Raw genomic sequence first — 18,894 nt, forward strand, 5'->3', positions numbered from 1 at the left:
GAGACCTGCATCTAGGCAACCAAATAACCTTCAAATAAAATATTAACATCATGTTTACACTGTATTCAACATTTTTGGCAAGAGCACAAAAAACAGTCAAAGGGCTGGCAAACACAATGTGAATATGAGGCATATTTCATTATAAATAGGTTTTGAACTACAGCAAAGGCATAAACTACACGGACCAGAAAGGTGGTCTTTGCTGTGGTCCAAAACAAGGTCATTCTTTCACTAGTGAAAACACAACCTAAATTTACAAATAATAAAACGTTTCACGTTTAAAATGCATAAATGTGCTAATTACTACCAGTGTATTAGCTACTGTCTACGCTAAAGTTCTATTCAAAAGTGGATAAATTTAACTAACCTTCATTGAGCCACGTACAGTAACCTGAAATTAAACGTACAGTAAAGCTAGAATTAGTTTCACAGTGACCACACGGGAGAATTCAGAATGAAAAAACGACTGAAGAGAAGACTGTGCAAAGATGGATGAACTTTGACATTGGAATTAATGACCAGACCTGTATTTAAATCAAACGGATGCTAATGGAGGAGTCCTTTTGTCAACTCAAGGACACGTATGGGGAGGAGAAATGGAAGCCGATGGTTAATGCTATTCAAATGCAGTAATGGATTTGAATGACGGGTGTAGCACCTCTCCAGCTGCAGAGCGCGACTCACGAGTGTAAATGTGTGTGCGTGTGTGTGTGTGTGTGTGTGTGTGTGTGTGGAGGTGTAAAGGCACATGCGCAGCAGTCTGCTAACTGAGCACAAATCCCACACGCTCAAAGGCGACTAGCGCATCCGAAGAGGAGAGATTAACAATAAAAAAACAAATCACACACAAAGCTGTGCACGTGTGTACGTGTCTGTGTGTGAGCGCGCGTGTGTGTCCGCGCGTGTGTATACGTGCATGCGTGCGCAAGGAACCAGGACAGAGAAACAAGCACAAGCTTGACAGTAAACAACTACTCCATAAATGAGAGACTACAGAGGACGCCTCGGTACGCAGTAAAAATAGCCCAGCGTCGGTGCGGAGCACAAGCAGTAAAATGCATAATATACAGCGTTCGCTTCAGACGGGCCGGGAGACATTCAATTCAGACCTAATAAAAATCCGTTTATTTTACGCGGAGCCGCACGCGGCGGCGTAGCAACCAGGCCGCGCCGGACTGCAGCCGCACCAAACAGGGAGCGCAAACGTTTTATCTCTAGCCTTTATATCCTTCAGCGCGCTGCTGCGCGTCTCAGAGAAAAGCGCTCTGGCGCACGTCCGCGCCAGCCCTCCGGCAGCCTACGGCGAAATTCCTGAGACGGACCAAAAAGAAAAAAAAAAAAAGCCTGGGTCGATTTCTAAAACAAACAAGCAATGGCCGCCGGTAATCAACTTTGAAAATGACCCAGTTAATTGAGAAAATGTCTGCAATTACTCGGCTCTCATACGGGAGGGGGGGGGGGAAAGGTCAGGGACCAAATGGGAAACAGGCACAGGGGTATTTGAGCCTCCAGCCCTCAGGCAGGGAGGAAGGGGGGGGGGGGGTGGGGGGGTTTGGGGGGTAAAGGCTCCTAACCGGACCTCCGGAGGGAGAGGGGGTCTATTAGAAAGGCGCGGTTTGACCGTTCACGGCTAGAGACCCAAAACCAGTAAGTGCCTGTAATCTTTTCCTGGACTTGAAAATAAGACCCTCGCTTTGTTATGACTTCTTTATTACAGGCTACGAGAGAGAGCGCGAGAGCAAGACAGAGAGATGGAGAGAGAGAGAGAGACATACAGTAGAGAGAGAGAGATAGACAGAGAGAGAGAGGGCACAGACAGAGAGGGAGACACAGAGAGAGATCTGACAGACGTCCAAGTTGGAGGCGTCCCTTCAGCGCAGCGCCCTCTGAGAGCAGAGCATGCTGGGGGTTTATGAGGGAGCTGTAGTGTGACTCGTGGCTTGGGCTCCGGCCCAGGAACAGCTGGGCCTCTAGACTCGGGCCAAGCGCTCAACCAGAGGGCTTTCACAATCACCAATTACAAGTCCTTTTTTTAGACGGAAACCAATCATAATTAAGGCAGAACACACCCATTATATTACTTAAATAAAAATATATACTGCGTGTCCGACTGTGTGCTGACACAAAATCAAAACACTCAAGACTCCACTTACGATGGTTATACAGTACTGAACAGGGATGATTCCAGTGGTTAGCGTAGCTGCCGCAGAGGGTCTGAAACAGGGGGCGATCCCCACAAACTAGGCTAGCCGTTCGGTTAGAATCAGTCAAAGCGTCATTCAGCTGCCATTACAGGAGGCGTCAGGGCGCTAACGTGCGCAGCGGCTGCGGGCGCTAACGTGCGCAGCGGCTGCGGGCGCTAACGTGAGGAGCGGCTGCGGGCGCTAACGCGAGGAGCGGCTGCGGGCGCTAACGAGAGGAGCGGCTGTGGGCGCTAACGCGAGGAGCGGCTGTGGGCGGGAGCGCACCTGAACGCGCCTCCCCTCTGTCACCACGCATCGGAGAAGGAGGGGGGAACGGAACGAGGAGTCTTTTCATAATAACACTGTCGGAACACTGCGGCAAGAGAACGCAAGAGGATTACGGATTATATCTCCTCCGATTTACATTCCTGAATGTCTGGAAATCCATTAACCCAGTTTGCCCTCCGCCGCAGAGTCACAGGCAAATTTAATCAGTCTGTTCCCCGCCACGGCGCAGCCCCCGAGCATGGTTAATTGAATTGAGAGCGGCCATCTTGTTTTGCTGGCTCCGAGCCGCTTCCTGAGGAACAGAAAAACGCGAGCCTGCGCGAACGAGAGAGGGCGGGGCGAGGCGGGGCGGGGCAAATGCGAGCTCCGGAACCTGAGCGGCGGGGGGGGGGGGGGGGGGGGGGGGGGGGGAGGAAGCCGAGAAAGCCTCTAGCCCATTTCCGGGTACGGTCCCTGGCGGAAGGGGCGGGAAATCTACCGCCAAACTGGTGGGTCGCCGTGACGGGCCGGGAGTGCAAAGGTAAAAGGCGGCTCGCCCCGGAGAGTTCCGGAAATGGCCCGTTATGTAAAGCGAGCCTCGTAAAAGTCGTTCGTTTACTACAGCGTGCGCTCCGGCACGCACAGAGCGCACTCGCAGGCAGCCGGAGAGACTGCACAACGCGGCTCTGAGCGCTGACTAGGCCCACGCTACAGAGCCCTCTGTGTAACAGCGGCCAACAATAACCCCTCTATCCAGCGCCCAACTCCACTCCCCAATGCCGCTCCACAGTGCCACCCACTCCTCGTTCCCGCCGTCGCTTTGAGGGGGGAAAAAAAAGATAATGAAGAAGCAGCTACATTTGAACTCAAGAACAGAGTTTCCACAGGAGAAAAAAAAAAAAAAAAACGACGCGATAAAAATAGGATTTGAATGAACGGCATTAGTGCCGAACTGTATTTCCTTTCATTTTTTCGTGGACAGCATAGATTAGTCTTACATTGCATCAGAGATTGAACAATCCCCAAGAGGGATTTAAAAAATATATCCGTAGCGTGAAAACAAAAAGAAAAAGAAAAAAAAAAAATTGCCCAAGTTGTTATGCTGTCGAAATCCCAGCTGAATACGCACTGGAGACTACAAACCTGTCACTGATGGGACAGAACAAAAAAGAACATAACAAAAACACAAAGTCGCTACAAAAAAAAACTAAAAAATAATAAAAAAATTATAAACAAAGGACGTATTCAAGCCGACTAGGTGCCGCTTTTCGCCAATAGTTGATTGTTTTGTCTCGTTATTCAACGGTTTTTATCGTCCTGTCAGCCCAGGCCGAGCACGTTCGGCAGGTTTTGTCAGATAAGATACGTTTCATTGAGAGCGAGCCCCAACGGAGCCGGCGAACAAACAACCCCCTGACCTCCCGGTTCTTACAGGGAAGGCCATTGATCTCTTTCAGAACCTAGAATAAACGGTTCAACCAGCTTCCTGGCTTCCATTCCCTGAAACGATCGATCAAAAAAAAAAAAGGGGGGGGGGGGGGGGGAAGAAAAAATAAATAAATTCGCCGCACAGTAATCTTTAAAGGGACCGAGTCGTCGTATTCACACACGCCCAGAAGGGGCTATTTTTCCGTTTGTCATTCCTTTCACCGGGCTGACCGACAAACGAAGAGAGACCTTTAGGAGGCTACAAAGGCAGCGGACCCTTTGAAATATGAAAAGTGAGCATTAAAACAGCAGTGACCGCCCTCCCCTCCCTCCCTCCCTCCCTCCTCCACTGGACCGTGCGCCCCCCTGTACAAGAGCTGACATTCTACCACCTATCCCTCATCGCAAGGGTCCGCTGCACATCGTTCATTAGAACGGGGGGGGGGGGACAAAGTGTTTGTGTATGAAAACGCCATTAGCGTTTTTGTGGTTATCAAGGGGGAGCATCATCTATAAATAATCCTGCCGGTGGGAATGACAGACCGGAGGTCGGAAGGGCGGGGGTGGACGTTCTGAACCCCTGGAAACGCCGGCGAAACGGATCGGCCGCGAAAATCAGAGGGCGCCGGGGCCGCGTCCGTGCCAGCGCGCTCAGACGTCTGGAAAAGGCTCGCCGTCTGAACTCCGCGAAACAAAGTCTGAGGTTTACACCAAACCACAATTACCAGCAGCGCACCGTCATTCTGCTCTGCGCTCGGAAAACGACCAGGAACGCGAGGACCGGTTAAAATAATTCAATAAACACTGAAAACAAAGACGAGACAAAACAGTTCTATAACCTCCGTTCTACTGCGACGCGATAATGAACGCTCGTGGGTCCCTTACGAAACAGCCAAAAGTAGGCCTGCGTGTAGGCGGTGTTTCACACGCAGCGCTGATGCTATCTCGCTGCGCGCTCTGCCGGATTAAAGTGCCGCGTGTCGTAACAGGGGAAGCCTCCCGGAACGCGTTCCCATTCCCCGCAGAACACCTCCCGTCCCTCTTTAACCTACTTTCAAAAAGCCAGCCAAGGTTAATGGAAATGCGAAATTAATCTAATTGAAGCATTCGTCTTCTTAACGGCCAATTCTGTTTGCGATCTCGTCAGGCCGTTCGTAAAAAGGCGTCGGCCGAGGGGACGCTAAATTTTCTGAGGCTTAAACGCAGATTTACACACGCTGTAAAAAATAAAAACAAATAAATAAAGAAAGAAAATCTCTGCTCGGCTGTAAAGAGCATTAAAGGAGCGCAATGAGAGAGAGAAGCATGCTGGCTTTCACCCAGCATTTTATTTTTACATTTCCTTTCATTGGGAAGAAAGGGGGGGAAAAAAAAACGAGGGATACACTTCCTGTGAATAGAATCAAGCTCCGATTCCTCCCAGTACCAGGAGCCTGGAACCCCTGAGGGCGTAAAACACTATCTGAGGCAATGTGTCATCTTACAATATCCTCCGCGCTTTAGCAGAGCGACAATAAACAAAGTAGGACAAACAATGAGGCACTTTCTTCCCGCCTCAGCCAGTGGCGTAGCTGAAACCCAAACGACGAGCTGCCGTGAACTTGGCACGCCGCCCGGCGAATACTACCCTGAACCGACGCCCGTCAGCCCGCTTCTCAGAAAGGTCAACCCGGGAAAGGCTCGGGCTTTTCTAGCGAAGCTCGATACTGAACTCCCAAACAGCGCTGACCGCGTTTGCGTTTGCGTTGGCAGGCCAAGCGCGAGCCCGTTCGGCCACCCCCCCCCGAGGTGGACTTTCTAGGAGGGGCGGCTTTATCTGGCGCTTTGTAGGGGACCCTTTTGTGTGGACACAGCGCGGTGGCTGCAGGCTGATAATGTGCTTTTTTTTGCAGAACGCTGCGCCGATAGCAGTTGCGCCATTTGGGAGAGATTAGAAGCTTGTTTGCACACAGACCTGACGCTGGCCGAATAGGGGGACAAACGTTTTTCTTGTGTGACCGTTGTGCCAAGGGACTGCCTCAGCACAGGCAAAGTAACCCCTTCCAGCCCAGCAGGAGGGAGTGAAACAGTTTTTTAAAATTTATTTTCTACATCTATTAGCAGCCTTAATACTATAAAACTGCACCAAGAATTATCCGACTGAAAACCATCAAGCCCGTCCTCATTTTTTAAAAGCCACCACAACCAAAAACATTTTTATTGTAATGTTTTGTTGCAAAACTTCTTTTAAAAGCTTTCCGCATGGCTATTATGCTGCATGCTGAGCAAGCCAAGGAAAAAAAGTTATTTCTAACACTACCAATTTTGGAAAACGGTTTCTATTTAAATTACAAACAAATCTTGTCCGCAAAGATTAAAATGAGCACGCCACTGGTGTCCATTGTGTGCACCTTAAATATGTATTGTCACATATAAAAAAAAAAAAAACCAACAACTTTCACCGCCAAGTACTCGCACCACTCGAATGCAATTTTAGACCAGAGTAAAAATGTATTCCCGGCACAGTTAGAGAAGTCGGCTAAACGTCTTGTTCTGTGCTTCAGTGCTCGTATGTTCCTATGCTTGGATGCTTGTATTTCAGCGAGTTCGCTCTTGAATTGAGCTTGCGGTGGGAGGACAAGAACAAATGGAGTCTATCGGCAACCGAAAGTGAATGTTTGCGCGTGGTGCGTAGAAACAAAAACTATATATATATACGTGCTTCCATGAGATTCCTGAAGAGGGAACCCACCCAGCATTACGGGCATCTCTATGGTCAACTTGCTTTAAGCTCTCAAAGGAAAGAGAAAATGAATTTGTCTGCTTCTGTCTTTCTGCGTTTCGTTACTGGGCCGGTTAACAGGTCTGCCATTGTGAAAGGGAGCAAGCTATGACAATTTACTCAGTTGTGACAAAAGGACCTTCGCCGCACCAAGCAACAGAAACAGGCCGAATCAAAATGAGCGGGCACTGCTTGTTGTGGTTTATTTGGGGATGTCAGGCCGGTTTTTGAAGTGCCTTACGCTGAGCCCTTTAGAGGGATCGGATTCCCTCTAAAACGACGCTCGAGTGGACTGATACTAGAGCTTACAGATCAGCAGCCCAGCTCCTCTAATCAAAATGGCTCCTCTGGCACATAATGGAATACTATCCGCCCAATTCATAATCTTGTTTGATGAGATAAAATCATAACGTGCCTACTTTTTCCATTTCCACTTCTCAGTGTTAAAGCACGGAGACTTAATCTCAGTAGGACAGCTACGCTAAGGCTGCAGTATGCGTAGCGTGTGCACGCGTGCGAACGTGCGTGCATGTGCACGTGTGTGAGTGTGTGTGTGTGCACACGCACCTGTGCACATGCGTACGTGTGTGAGTGCGCGTGTGAGTGTGTGGGTGCGTGCGTGAGTGTGTGTGCACACGCGTCTGTGCACATGCGTACGTGTGTGCGTGCACGTCTGTGTGTGTGCGTGCGTGAGTGTGTGTGTACGTGTGTGCGTAGAGCCCTCGCGGCGGCTGATGAAGAGGAGCATGCCGTTAGAATGACGGAGCGTGCAGCGGCGCGTGGGTGGGACACTACGCCGTTGGGACGGCGGCGGCGGCGGCGGCAGCAGGGGGCGCTCTCTGACCTCGCAGGCACAGGAAGCTCAGGAAGTCCTCGGTCTTGGGCTTGCGCTTGGAGAGGTCCGTGATCTGGGAGGCCGGGGCGGGCAGCGCCGCGTCCGCCACCTTCACCGGGGTGGTGCTGGGCGAGTTGGGCTGCGACTGGGCGAACTTCCTCTGGGCCTGCAGCCGGGGCCTGTGGGACGGGAGCGGGGAAACAGGGGGCTAAAGCGTGGGAGTACCGCACAGGAGCAGCTCCAAACGCACTGAAGGACATCAGGGGATAGAACCTCATTTAAAAAAGTACCTGCCCTCTCTGATCGTTTAGGTTAATGTTCTATGGTTAGTCAACGTGCTGTTTCCTATTCTGTACAAATCCCTTTGTCCTGGTCACTCTAATGATGAACACTTTATCATGGCACTAATTCAATGTATCAATGGCATGGTCAAATAAATCAGAAAATGACATAAAATTAAAGAAATTAAAAATGATATTAAGAATCTTCACCATCATAAATATTATGATCCTATATCATGATGACGATGGTGAAGATAATCATCATTACCATCCCCATCTTTCCTTCAGCCCTAAAACAGACTGAATCTGTTCATATTTTCAAAGCAGAATCCCCATTAATCACTGCAACACTCAACATGTAGAAGTGCACATTTATGTTCAGTAGATGCGTGATCACACTTTAGCTGCATGCTGTTTATAAGCCTTCCATTAAACAGAAATATCATGAAAACATGTTTTGAGTGACAGGGGCTGCTCTGTATCCAGTAGTCTGCTGCAGTCCTTTGTATGAGCTAGCCACAGCCCGACAACATGTCAAACAAAATCAATCACTATCAAACCAAGTAAAGCAATCAAAAGACTGTGCTTTTACCCACTACCCATAATGCTGCTTACACATTGTATAAAAGATTTCAATTTTTTTTTTTTAAAAACAGGAAAACATTGTCTTATAAAATCCTTGACTGAAATTATTATGCGAGGCACAAACAAGGACGCACGGAATGTTTGTTCCGTCACTCTCCCGCGCCACCTTCCCATCTCATAATTGCCAACTTTTGATTCATGTTGAGTCCATGAAATGTAATTAAGTTCTCTATTAGACGCTGCCGAGACCTTTGTGGCGGCTGACAGCTGATAAAAGTACAAAAGGATGTGTCTATTCGCCGGCAGACTCAAGGCCGGCTTTGTCAGGCTTCCCCCCCCACCCCCCCCGCCCCTTTTAAGATCTTCCGTTCTTCTCCTCCGTAAGATGAACCTTTTAGATTCCGTCGACGTTCCCCCGAGCCGACAGGCTGGAATACTAAAAAATCCGCACACCCCGCCATCCCGCTGGATCGAGGCCCGCCGGACGTCTTAATAATATATTCCTCCCGCGCGTCTAACAACGTTTTCAGAACGAGCGCCAAACATGATTTAATTACGTTACTCCAGCGACGGGACCCTCGCGTTCCGGTTTATTTCATACGCTGGGAGTCCAGCTGGTGGGCCGCTGCCCGTTCGAGACGTTCTCCCCCGCGAGCAGACCCCCCCCCCCCGCTCGAGAGAGAGAGAGAGAAGGCAAGAACCAATTTCGGATTCAAACAGATGTCTGTTCCAGGGACTTTTCATCCATTACCGGAGGTTAAACAAATGCAGACAGCGTTACCAATCAATTCAGACCCCGGCAGGATTGTTAAGAAAGCAGGGCCCGGCTCTCTCTTATTTTAAATAAAGCCGGAGAGTCTCGTGTTTATCTGTTCCATTACAGCGTTTACCCGATTCCCCACTGCAAAATGGGCAAGTGGTTCCCCTCTGCCGTCTAACACACTTCCAACTCCAGATTCTGGAGCCCTTGAATCACAGCCAAATCACTGCACTGGGAGAACCTGCTGAGCCTCAAAACGACCGTACCTGACATCAAAAGGCTGTGATTTCTATCACAGCAGCCAGCAAGGAGTATTTAAGGTTTTTCTTAAACTCTTGATGTCTCTCTCTAGCGCTCTGAATTTCTCTCCATCTGTCTCTCCCTCACAAACCCAGACATATACACACAGTCTACCGGACTCCTGCGCGCACACACGCACACACACGCACGCACACACACGCACACACAGGCTCACATACGTGCCAAAAGGGGAAACACAGCTGCACGTATGGATGGCTCAGCAAGTGCTCACTAATGCCTCACAGGCAGAATCGCTCACGAGAGCAGTGTAGCCACACACTGAAGAACACAACCTCACATTGTGGTTGTTCCCTCGCCACCTGATGCGGAACTCGAGGAAATCACCGGGCTGAACACGGGGCGCTCTGAAAAACGCCAGTCAATTTATGCAATACGCACTAAACACTATAATCAACCCCCGCCCTGATAGGCTCTGACTGACGCCGCCTCGACCTCAGCGGCTCGCGTGCAAAAAGCCGCGCCGTTAAGCGGCAATTCGCCGATTTGAGCGCTTCCGCGCGACTCCGTTCTCCCGGACGCTGGCTGCGGTCGGCCGTCGGCCTCGCTGCTCGTGCAGAAGAGGCCGCCTCAGGCTGGGGGGGGGCTGGGGGTGCTGTAACGGCGACGTCCGCGGAACTGAAACCCGCCTACCCTTTCATCTTCCCGATTGGCCGCTGAAGAGGAAGAGGGGACGGTTTCCAGGCAGAGAGTAATACCGGTCTTTGGGCTGAACGGCCCAAATAATGGCCGTCACACGGCGAGAGTCCTGTTGGCGGCTTCGTTGCCTGGGACGCACGTGCCCCCCGCACCGCCGTCACAATGCCATCTGTCACAACGCCATCTGTGAATATGGGGTCAATTTCCAGAAAAGGGGACCAAAGCTATCGTTTATATATTGATGAATTTATATAGGGAATTTATATTGGGTACATTGTAACACACAATGCCAATGTGACTGTTTGACTTGTTTACATATTTTTTTCTTCATGAAAATCTGCACATGGATGTGGAAATGTCGATGAGTTGTGCACACGTTGCATCACTTTGAGATGGAGCTGGATTCGAACGTTATCACTAGGGTGGCTGAACCAATGAGGGATAGAGGAATATCTGATTGTGCTTCCGGGTATTGACTGGCTCTGTTAGCCCAATCATACCCAGACCAGGGCCAGATTGCTGAAATGTGACAGACAGCCGACTGCATTATTCAGAAATAGGCGTGCCATTCTTTTCAAACTCGCCTGGTCCTCCCCTTTTTTATTAACAGAAGTAATTGACCGCTTCCAAAAAGAAACTCGATTTAAACTGTAGAGTTTGACTACTTGACACTCAAATTAATGCAAGAGGAAAGAATCCACAGAAAACCCACATAATGAGCACAAAAAAAATCACAAGACAGGAAAAGGTGTTTTAAAAAAAAAGCAATCAAATTACTGCTATTTAAATTGGTGCCGAGCTGATGAAACATCTGTGCAACCATTTACACTCCAAATAGGTTCACGACAAAGTGAAACCCTAACACTGCTATACGTTCTGAAATCAGGCAACATTAATCCACTGCCATGACTAATCTGCTCTAAGCTTGTTGTTTACAAAAAAAGACTGACACACATTGATGGGTGTCACATCCTGCTAAGGCGCTGTGTCTAAGTGCACAGAGGGGCCCCACGTCGTGCTATCAAACCTCAACTGTGCCACTGCCGACAGTGGCCTGCAGGCCTAAAGGGCTGTGCACACTGGCTCTAGCGTTTCCCGCAGACGGGAGGGGTTCTGTCTGCGGGGACTATGGCATCGAATTGCTCACTAGCAATCCTCGATCCCCGCTGGTGGATGGAGGAACTGCAAGCCAGACCGTCGAGCAGCACGTGAAGCGCGGTTTCCTGACTCGGGTCTACGAGAGCAGGATGTGAGAAAATGCGGCGGCTGACATCACACGCCTTTGAGGAGAGCACATGACTGTCCGAAACCGTAGCAGAGGCGGTGGCACTAAGCGCTGATAATCAGGACTGGGCATTCAAATTTGGGGGAAAAAAAAAGGTGGGGGGGGCAGGTGGCAGCAAAACAATAACAAAGCATTGAAATACAGAAATACTTTTTATTTTTTAAATGTGACATACACCCACGCACTGCGTTTTTAACGTCTGACCACAGCTCAACTGGCAGTGATAGTTTGACCAGCTGGCAGTCAGGTCCTTTTCTGATTCTAATTTTAAAGCAAATATGACACTCCACGTTTAGTTACAGTTGAACATTCCAGAAGCCTGCATGATTTACAGGACTGTACTCCAGAACTGTGAAGCCCCTTGATTGAGTGGCCATTGGGATCCTGTTACAGATGCTAATGTAATGGCTTTCTCTGCCTCGTTTTATTTCTGTTGACTAAGGTCCAACACAGCGCTGCACTTTAACAGTAGCTACAAAGGACGGCCAGCAAAGCAGGCATTTAAAAAGATGTTAGAGAGCGTTTTGCGGTCAGTGGTTTGGAGAAGTCTGCGCGATGCCGTATAAAAAAAGAAAAATCTTACTAAAAACAGATACTTTGTTTTTAATCTTCCTCTGGAAAGAAAAGATAAAAACTAACTCTCTTGTCCAAATTCTGAAAGTGAAAGTTTGAAAAGCTTACTACTGATCTGAATTAACAGTTCAATTCCCCCCTGAATATGAATGGCTCCAGTCAATCTACAAAAGGCTTTTAAATAATTGCGCAATTTAATTGGACAAAAGGAGAAAAGGGCCAATAAAAACAATGGGGGACTGCAGTGGTGTGTAAAAATCCTGTCTAGACAGTTTAAGACTATGATGACCACCTTTACTGGACTGTTTTTATCTGCTGCCCATTCATAAGCATGCTACTTAATTATAAAGCTCCCGGTAACGAAAGAAGAGATTTAATAGGTTTCACATCCGATACACTGCATTAGCTGCGAGAGATGCTTGATATTCTCCAAGCCCCTTCAACATTTGGACAAATATCTCGGACTCAATCTATCAGCAAAGCCCGCAAGTCGAAAACATCTCCATTATTTGAAACAGATGAGGTGCTCAGTAAACAGGAAAAATAAACAGATCACAGAAAAGTGTCCGAGCTTGTTAAAACCTGATGTTTAGTGGAAACACTACACCCTTGGTTTTTCAACAATGCGTCAAAATGATTAATAAGAGTTTTTTTGGCAAAAGAAAGGAAGAGAGCTTGCAACGCGATAGCCTGCGAGGACGGCAGAGTTTCAGTCAGCCCGAAGGTACGGTTCGACACCGGGGTTTGTCATGTCCAGCGGCGTTTATTGGCCGCGAGCGCTGGGTACTTTAGCTTGCATTGAAAGGCAGGAAGCGTTAGCGTTGTCAGAAAGCGTTTTTGGAGGAATGGAATGGAGAAGAGGGTTAGGGAAGAGCGAAAGCGTGCCCTGGGTTCAAGTGCTCCGCTCGGCTGCCTCGCGCAGACGCGACCGCGGGAAGGTTCTCGCCGTGGAAACAGGCAGAACCCCGGCTCCTTCGCTCCCCTTATCGCTTTCGGTGTGGTGGCCGCCGAGCCGGCGGGGCCGGCGGGGTCGGCTCGGTCTGCTCGCTGTTTTTGTTTTGCAGGGGAGGGGTCCAGACTTGCGGGGGCGGCGCAGGATGTGAGGAGCCTCACTGCGAGTCTCTCTCTGATCCCTGCTGCCTGTGTGTGAGAGTGTGTGTGTGGGTGTCTGCATGTGTGTCTGCGTGTGTGTCTGTGCGTGTGTGTGTGTGTGTCTGCGCGTGTGCGTCTGTGTGTGTGTGCGCGTGTGCGCGTGTGTGTGTGTGTGTCTGCGCGTGTGTGTCTGTGTGTGTGTGCGCGTGTGCGCGCGTGTGTGCGCGTGTGTGTCTGTGTGTGTGTGCGCATGTGTGTGTGCGTGCGCGTGTGTGTCTGTGTGTGTGTGCACGTGTGTGTGCGTCTGTGTGCGTGTGTGTGTGTTTGTATGTATGTCTCTGTTCCTGTGTGTGTGTGTGTCTGTGGGCATGTGTGTGTGTGTGTGTGTGTGTCTGTGGGCATGTGTGTGCATGTGTGTGTCTGTGGGCGTGTGTGTGCCCATGTGAGTGTGTTGGGGAGGGGCTGTACCCTGTAGAGTTTAGGGCCCTAGAGCAATCTTAATGGGACAGATACAGGCCTTCTGACAATGGGGCTTTTATATCAGCACACAACAGACCTGCATAATTTATAACGCACAATTAAAACAGTAAAACAAATATAGTACAAGTATCGCCACCAACAAATAGAAAGGGAAAAACCCTCAGCTATAATACCCAAAACTAAACACTAAAGCACTACAATCCCTATTTACCAAACAAAATATGTAGGCATTATGTAGTCCTTGTATTATTTACTAATCATTAAAAGCTGCTGAATAAGGGTAGGAATTCCAGGTAGGAAACCAGACAACTGTAAAAATACAAAATATATCATACCTATACAAGAAGGATCAAGACAAAATACACATTTCTCATTATGTTCCATTTCCAGGTCTCCATCTTACTACAGGGTCCTCCTCATCTAGTACAAATATTCTGTATCAAAGAGTGAAAGAAGCGTCTCCTTAATTGCACGTTATTAAGTTAGCAAAGCGGCCCATCGCACGACTCAGCCGGCTGGCCACATCGACTCTAACAGCAGCGCACCTGCAACCGCCTCCACAGACCCCCCCAATTATTCCGGAAGGTTCCCCCGGTCACCCCGCCTTTAATCCCAGGTTCCCCCAGCTCACAGGAGGCCCGCCTCTGAAGCCACAGCTCATTAAGCACCGGGCCTTTGATAATCCAGGAAAAGCTTTGTTCTGAACAGAGGACCTGTTGCCGGCTCAGAAGACAACAGTGGCGGAATTTAAGCCCGAATTTACGCTCGAGAGCGCTCCGGTAATTTCCGACGCGGTCTCGTCCCTCTCGAAACCGTAGCCGCGGCGCCTTCGTGGAACGGGTTCCTGCTCCTACGCGCAGAGCCGGAATTACAGGCCAAACGTACGCAACGCCGCCGCCGCGCGCTACAATGCCGTCCCTTATAATTCCAGTGATCAAAGAGAGCTGGTGTCACTTTCACAAAGAGGCACATTAACCCACATGCACACGCCGAGTCTGGCTGAACTGCTACTTAACCCAAACACCGGCCTGTCACCGCGCCAATCACAATACTATCCTTCAAAAAAAAAATAAAAAAATCAAGGCTATCCGTTTTTTTTTCCCCCTCATTTTTCAGCGGATGCGAACAATTACCGACGCAGCACAGACACGCAGTTTGCACGCACGTCAGGAGCGCAGCACACACTTACTGTCCGCCTTCGATGAAACGCTAACCGCGGCCTGGCGTCTTTCGTGAAAACAGAAATGACAGGGTTACGTTTTGCGGACGCGTTCCTTTCGGCCTGACGGACAGGAAGCTAATGTGAGGCAACAGCGGCGGCGACCGCCCCCCCGCGGACCTGGCTGTCGGGATTCGCGGCCGCGTCGCGGGGGCCAGGTGCGAAGCGCGCTTAGCGGCCGTCTCGCAGATCCCTCCGCCGGGATACGGGCTGCCGTTCGGCCTTCAAACGCTCAGGGGAAAACGGCGGGAAAAACGTCGCAGATTTACTTCACGTCCCGTGCTTCGGTTCCCGAGAGTGGATGGAAGAACGGGGCTGTTCTCCTTTCGCCGTTGCCGAAACCGGACTTGACTGACGCCACAGCCTATAGGCACCGACCCCCCCCCCCTCGTCCTCTCCTGTCTGCGGCTGCCGTTTCGGCTCGGGGGAAGAACGGCTCTCCGCGAGCGAAGCGCTCTGGCGCCGCAGGTAAACGTCCCACCCCCCCCACCCCCCCCCCAGCTCCGGGGCCCGATGCAAGGCCTCGGCACATCAAAGGCATTCCGGGGTCGCTGGAGTCTCCCCTAATCTCCACGCCAGGTCCCCTTTGTGCACGGGACGGCCGGGGGCCTCCAGCAGACCCTTTGCACTGAGGCCCGCATTGTTTACGAGCCTGCTGACCCACAACCACAGGATCAGGCCCGGGCTGCTGACAGACCTGCTTACCACGGGCTTAAAACTTACTTCAGCCTCCATTAACGCAAAGATGCCCAATTACAACCAAGATAACCTGCCGACAACTTTCCAGTGAGGAACCCCAAAGAGAACTTTAAGTTTAATATCACACAGTTTATTGTTTGGACACTAGTTCTACGAAACTGCAGAAATCCCACGTGACGTCTGAAATAACCACGTTGTGAAAAAGTTATGTTGTAAAGTCATAATATATTATGCGTGCCGTTTTTCACACTGAACGATCGCCGCTCTTTTCTCTGTACATCTCATTTCCTCCAATTCATACTACGCCGCGCACAAAAGATGGATTTCACAGCTTAAGTCCGCACAATTAATAGGCACATTAATTACAAAAATGTAATGGGAACATTAATCACCCATACATATGTGAACTGAATTAATTAACTGACTTCCCATCATTGCCAAACCGAAGTTCATAAGAGTCTGCTACACCTTGCGGTTGACATTTCTGCCCGCGAACTCCTGTCACCTGCCCACTGCCTTCACCTGTGTGTGGTTGTTCATTCCAACGCATTGATACATCAACAAACACACACGGTACAGTGGGGTCTTCAACTTCCACAGTCTGCATGCAGAGACACACCGTGCAGAAGATGGATTTGAAATCGGTTTGTAAGTGAACAGCAAGTGATGTCTCATGGACTAAATTAGGGAAATACAGAAGTGCTAGGTTGTACACCATGTCATACAAGCCTGAAGGTCAAACCGAAGAACACAAGACTGGAGATACTGAAACCCATAGACCTCAGGAAGCACACTTCCACCTCAGGGCAGATAAGCCATCAGTAGAAAAGCTGAGAGTAGATTTACTTCCTGGTTCTCAGTAAAGCATCTTTGTCACAGTGTCTGTAAGAAGTAAAATAAACATCAATAAAATCAAACAGAATTTCATTAGTTTTGTTTTAAAAACTGCATGACAATTTTGGGTGTCTAAAAAGTGGTTTTGTGTTCTTGTCCTCTGTGGCAGGACGGGCTCATAATTGGTGCAGATTCGGTTCATGATAAAAACGGGCCATGAAAACACAGACTGGCTCCCGCGCCTTCCCATGAGCCACTGCGGTGGGAGCTCCCAGCGGGGGATACGCGCCCGGCTCCCAACGTGAACAGAGGCGAGTAGACGCACTCTGCTTAATGTGTTTATTGCTCTCTGTCTGAGAGCGCCCGGCGCACTGGTGACAGGGTTCGATGAATAGCCCCGCGCGGCGCTGACCCTTAAACCCACTGACCCGCACTCCCCCCTCCCACTACCACTCCCCCCCCCCACCCCTCCCCACAGTCATCATTCAGGACACACAGGTGTAAACATGTGGAGAGGGAGCGCGGGCGGATGCCCAAGGTTAAACAGGATAAATATTTGAGGAGTCTCAGATTCTGGAGGGGAGCTATCTGTGTTTGGAATGCGTAGTGTTTTGTCCAGGACGGAGGTTAGTGGGTCAGCGGTTTGCAAATAATGCTGTCCTGTGTAACCCTTACCTGGAACTTATAATACTCTACATTTCTCCCCCCCACACAACTTTACTAAAAATCCATGCAACACGATAACTTCCGTGAAAATGGTGAACATTCCAAAGCTTCGCAGTGCGACGACCGCGTGAAAGGCTTTCAAATTATGGCGCACACACCCGTTTAAATTTTTTTAAAGGACACTCACGGGAGTGAGAGCAGCTGACACTTCCTAATTTTTTATAAAACACAGATAAACACGTGAATAAAGCAGTGAATATAACGCGCCATTACACAAATGATTCCAAGCATATTCCGGATGCATCCGGACCACATCACGCTCTGAACCAAAGTGTCAATCGAACAGCGCGCTTCAATCATTAGAGGGCGGTGCTTTCTATTGGTTGATATCTGCACTTCCTGGTTATGTCGCTGTTTCCAAACCCCTCCCTTTTGTACTTTGTCGATCGATAGTCGAAGGCCCCCAGTTCAGACCCCCGTTGCCGGTCTCATTCAGGCTGCTGTGCTCCTGTGACACTAATGCACTCAACGTTCCCCACTTCAACTTCACAGCCCAGCACATCCTCACACTGCCGCTGAAGCACATCATTCAAATGCAAATGCGCCGCTCTGCTTTTCATTTCATTCTCTCCATGGCGACAGATCCTTTTTTTTGTCGGAACGAGATGGATAAGCGGCGTTGCGTCTGTGAAGACGCGCGCTACGGCTAGCTGTACGCGGGGGCGATTTTTCTCCCCTGTGATCGGAACGATAGGGCGAGGGGACGGAAAGGCGAGGCGCACGGGCGTAAGCAAATTAACCAATCAAATTTAGGAGGGGTAAAATATCACCTTGCCTTGTTGCTATGAAGGAATCGGATTGGAGAGCGGTGGGGGCTGACTGAGTCTTTCCGAAACAAGGCGATGGAGTCCTGAACGGGGCCTACGCCGCGGGCCTCAAACATCACAGTGGACTGCAGCCCTTTCTTCTGTATAACGCACTGACTGAACCAGTCAGGCCAGCTAATGGCATGAAACCGGCCTGGCGGTGTTTCCTACTCTCTCTCTGAGGCCGTCCGTCAGTCTTTACAGCCCTGACCTGCCTGCGCGCGCCTCCTGGAGTGGAGAGCAAGGCCAGACGCCCGACTCAAACCGGCAACCTAGGCACGGTAACAGACGCGCCCGCTATGACGTCATCCTCTGAAGGATCGTAACAGACCTCCCCTCACAGTGCAAGCGCTTCGTCAGGCACTTGGGCTCGCCGTAGAAAACGACTAAAAATTCCAGCGCGGTGAGGGCCGTCGGGTCTCGGCCCCGACCAATCAGAACAGTGCGCTTCTGCGAGCAGACCGTGACGACCCGCCCCTTTTGGGTTGTTTCTGTTCATTCCTTTTCTACGTTGTGTCATTCTGTGTTGGGAGGCGGCTCGTCAGAGCTGAGGGCGTACACCTGGATCGGGGCGTGTCCTCCAGCATAGAGGCTGCTGCCAGTTCCCAGTGCGGGCTCTCTCCAGTCCGCCCCACACTTAATTCGTTTGGTTATTGTTTGGTTCACACCTTGCAGCACACACAACATACTCCACACACATACTCACTTACACCACTGATTCTACTGACGCTCATATACACAACTTATGTTATGTAGTTCATTCCATTACCTTTGTTAATAAATAATTTGATTATTTAACGGTTTTGTGTGTCCCCCATTCTTTGTTGCAACCCGAGAGCCAGGGGTTGTAACGCAGATGCGCGTGTGAGAGCGCGCCTCCGCCCCCGCCCCTGTCCCCGTCCTCGCCTCCGGGGGCCCATCCACGCGGTGCGCGGCTTCAAATTGCGTTTCAAACACCCGCCGAGTCAGTCACGGCCTTCACCGCGACGCTCTGGACGGAACCGGGTTTCTGTCAGACTGATATCGCGGTGAAGCTAGCCGTCCTTGCGCGGTTGGCTCATCCAGTCCCAGCTGCTTGCCTACCCAAAAGTCCGTGAGCCGGTAAACATGCGCATATGGTTTG

General features: G+C 50.1%; 1 protein-coding gene across 2 annotated transcripts in view; it reads right to left on the bottom strand.

Moving 5' to 3' along the window:
• Window positions 1-18,894, bottom strand: part of jarid2b (jumonji, AT rich interactive domain 2b) — a 134,696-nt gene that overhangs the window by 32,816 nt on the left and 82,986 nt on the right. The window contains exons 4-5 of one of the 2 annotated variants that reach the window (XM_035430793.1): window positions 7,484-7,653; window positions 368-391 (exon numbers count right to left, since the gene is read on the bottom strand). In XM_035430793.1, the coding sequence (XP_035286684.1) occupies window positions 368-391; window positions 7,484-7,653 (194 nt within the window). The remainder of the gene's footprint in view (window positions 1-367; window positions 392-7,483; window positions 7,654-18,894) is intronic. The other variant, XM_035430794.1, reaches the window with a different exon arrangement.

Source organism: Anguilla anguilla, chromosome 8 (genome assembly GCF_013347855.1).
Source record: "Anguilla anguilla isolate fAngAng1 chromosome 8, fAngAng1.pri, whole genome shotgun sequence".
Lineage (NCBI taxonomy): Eukaryota > Metazoa > Chordata > Actinopteri > Anguilliformes > Anguillidae > Anguilla > Anguilla anguilla.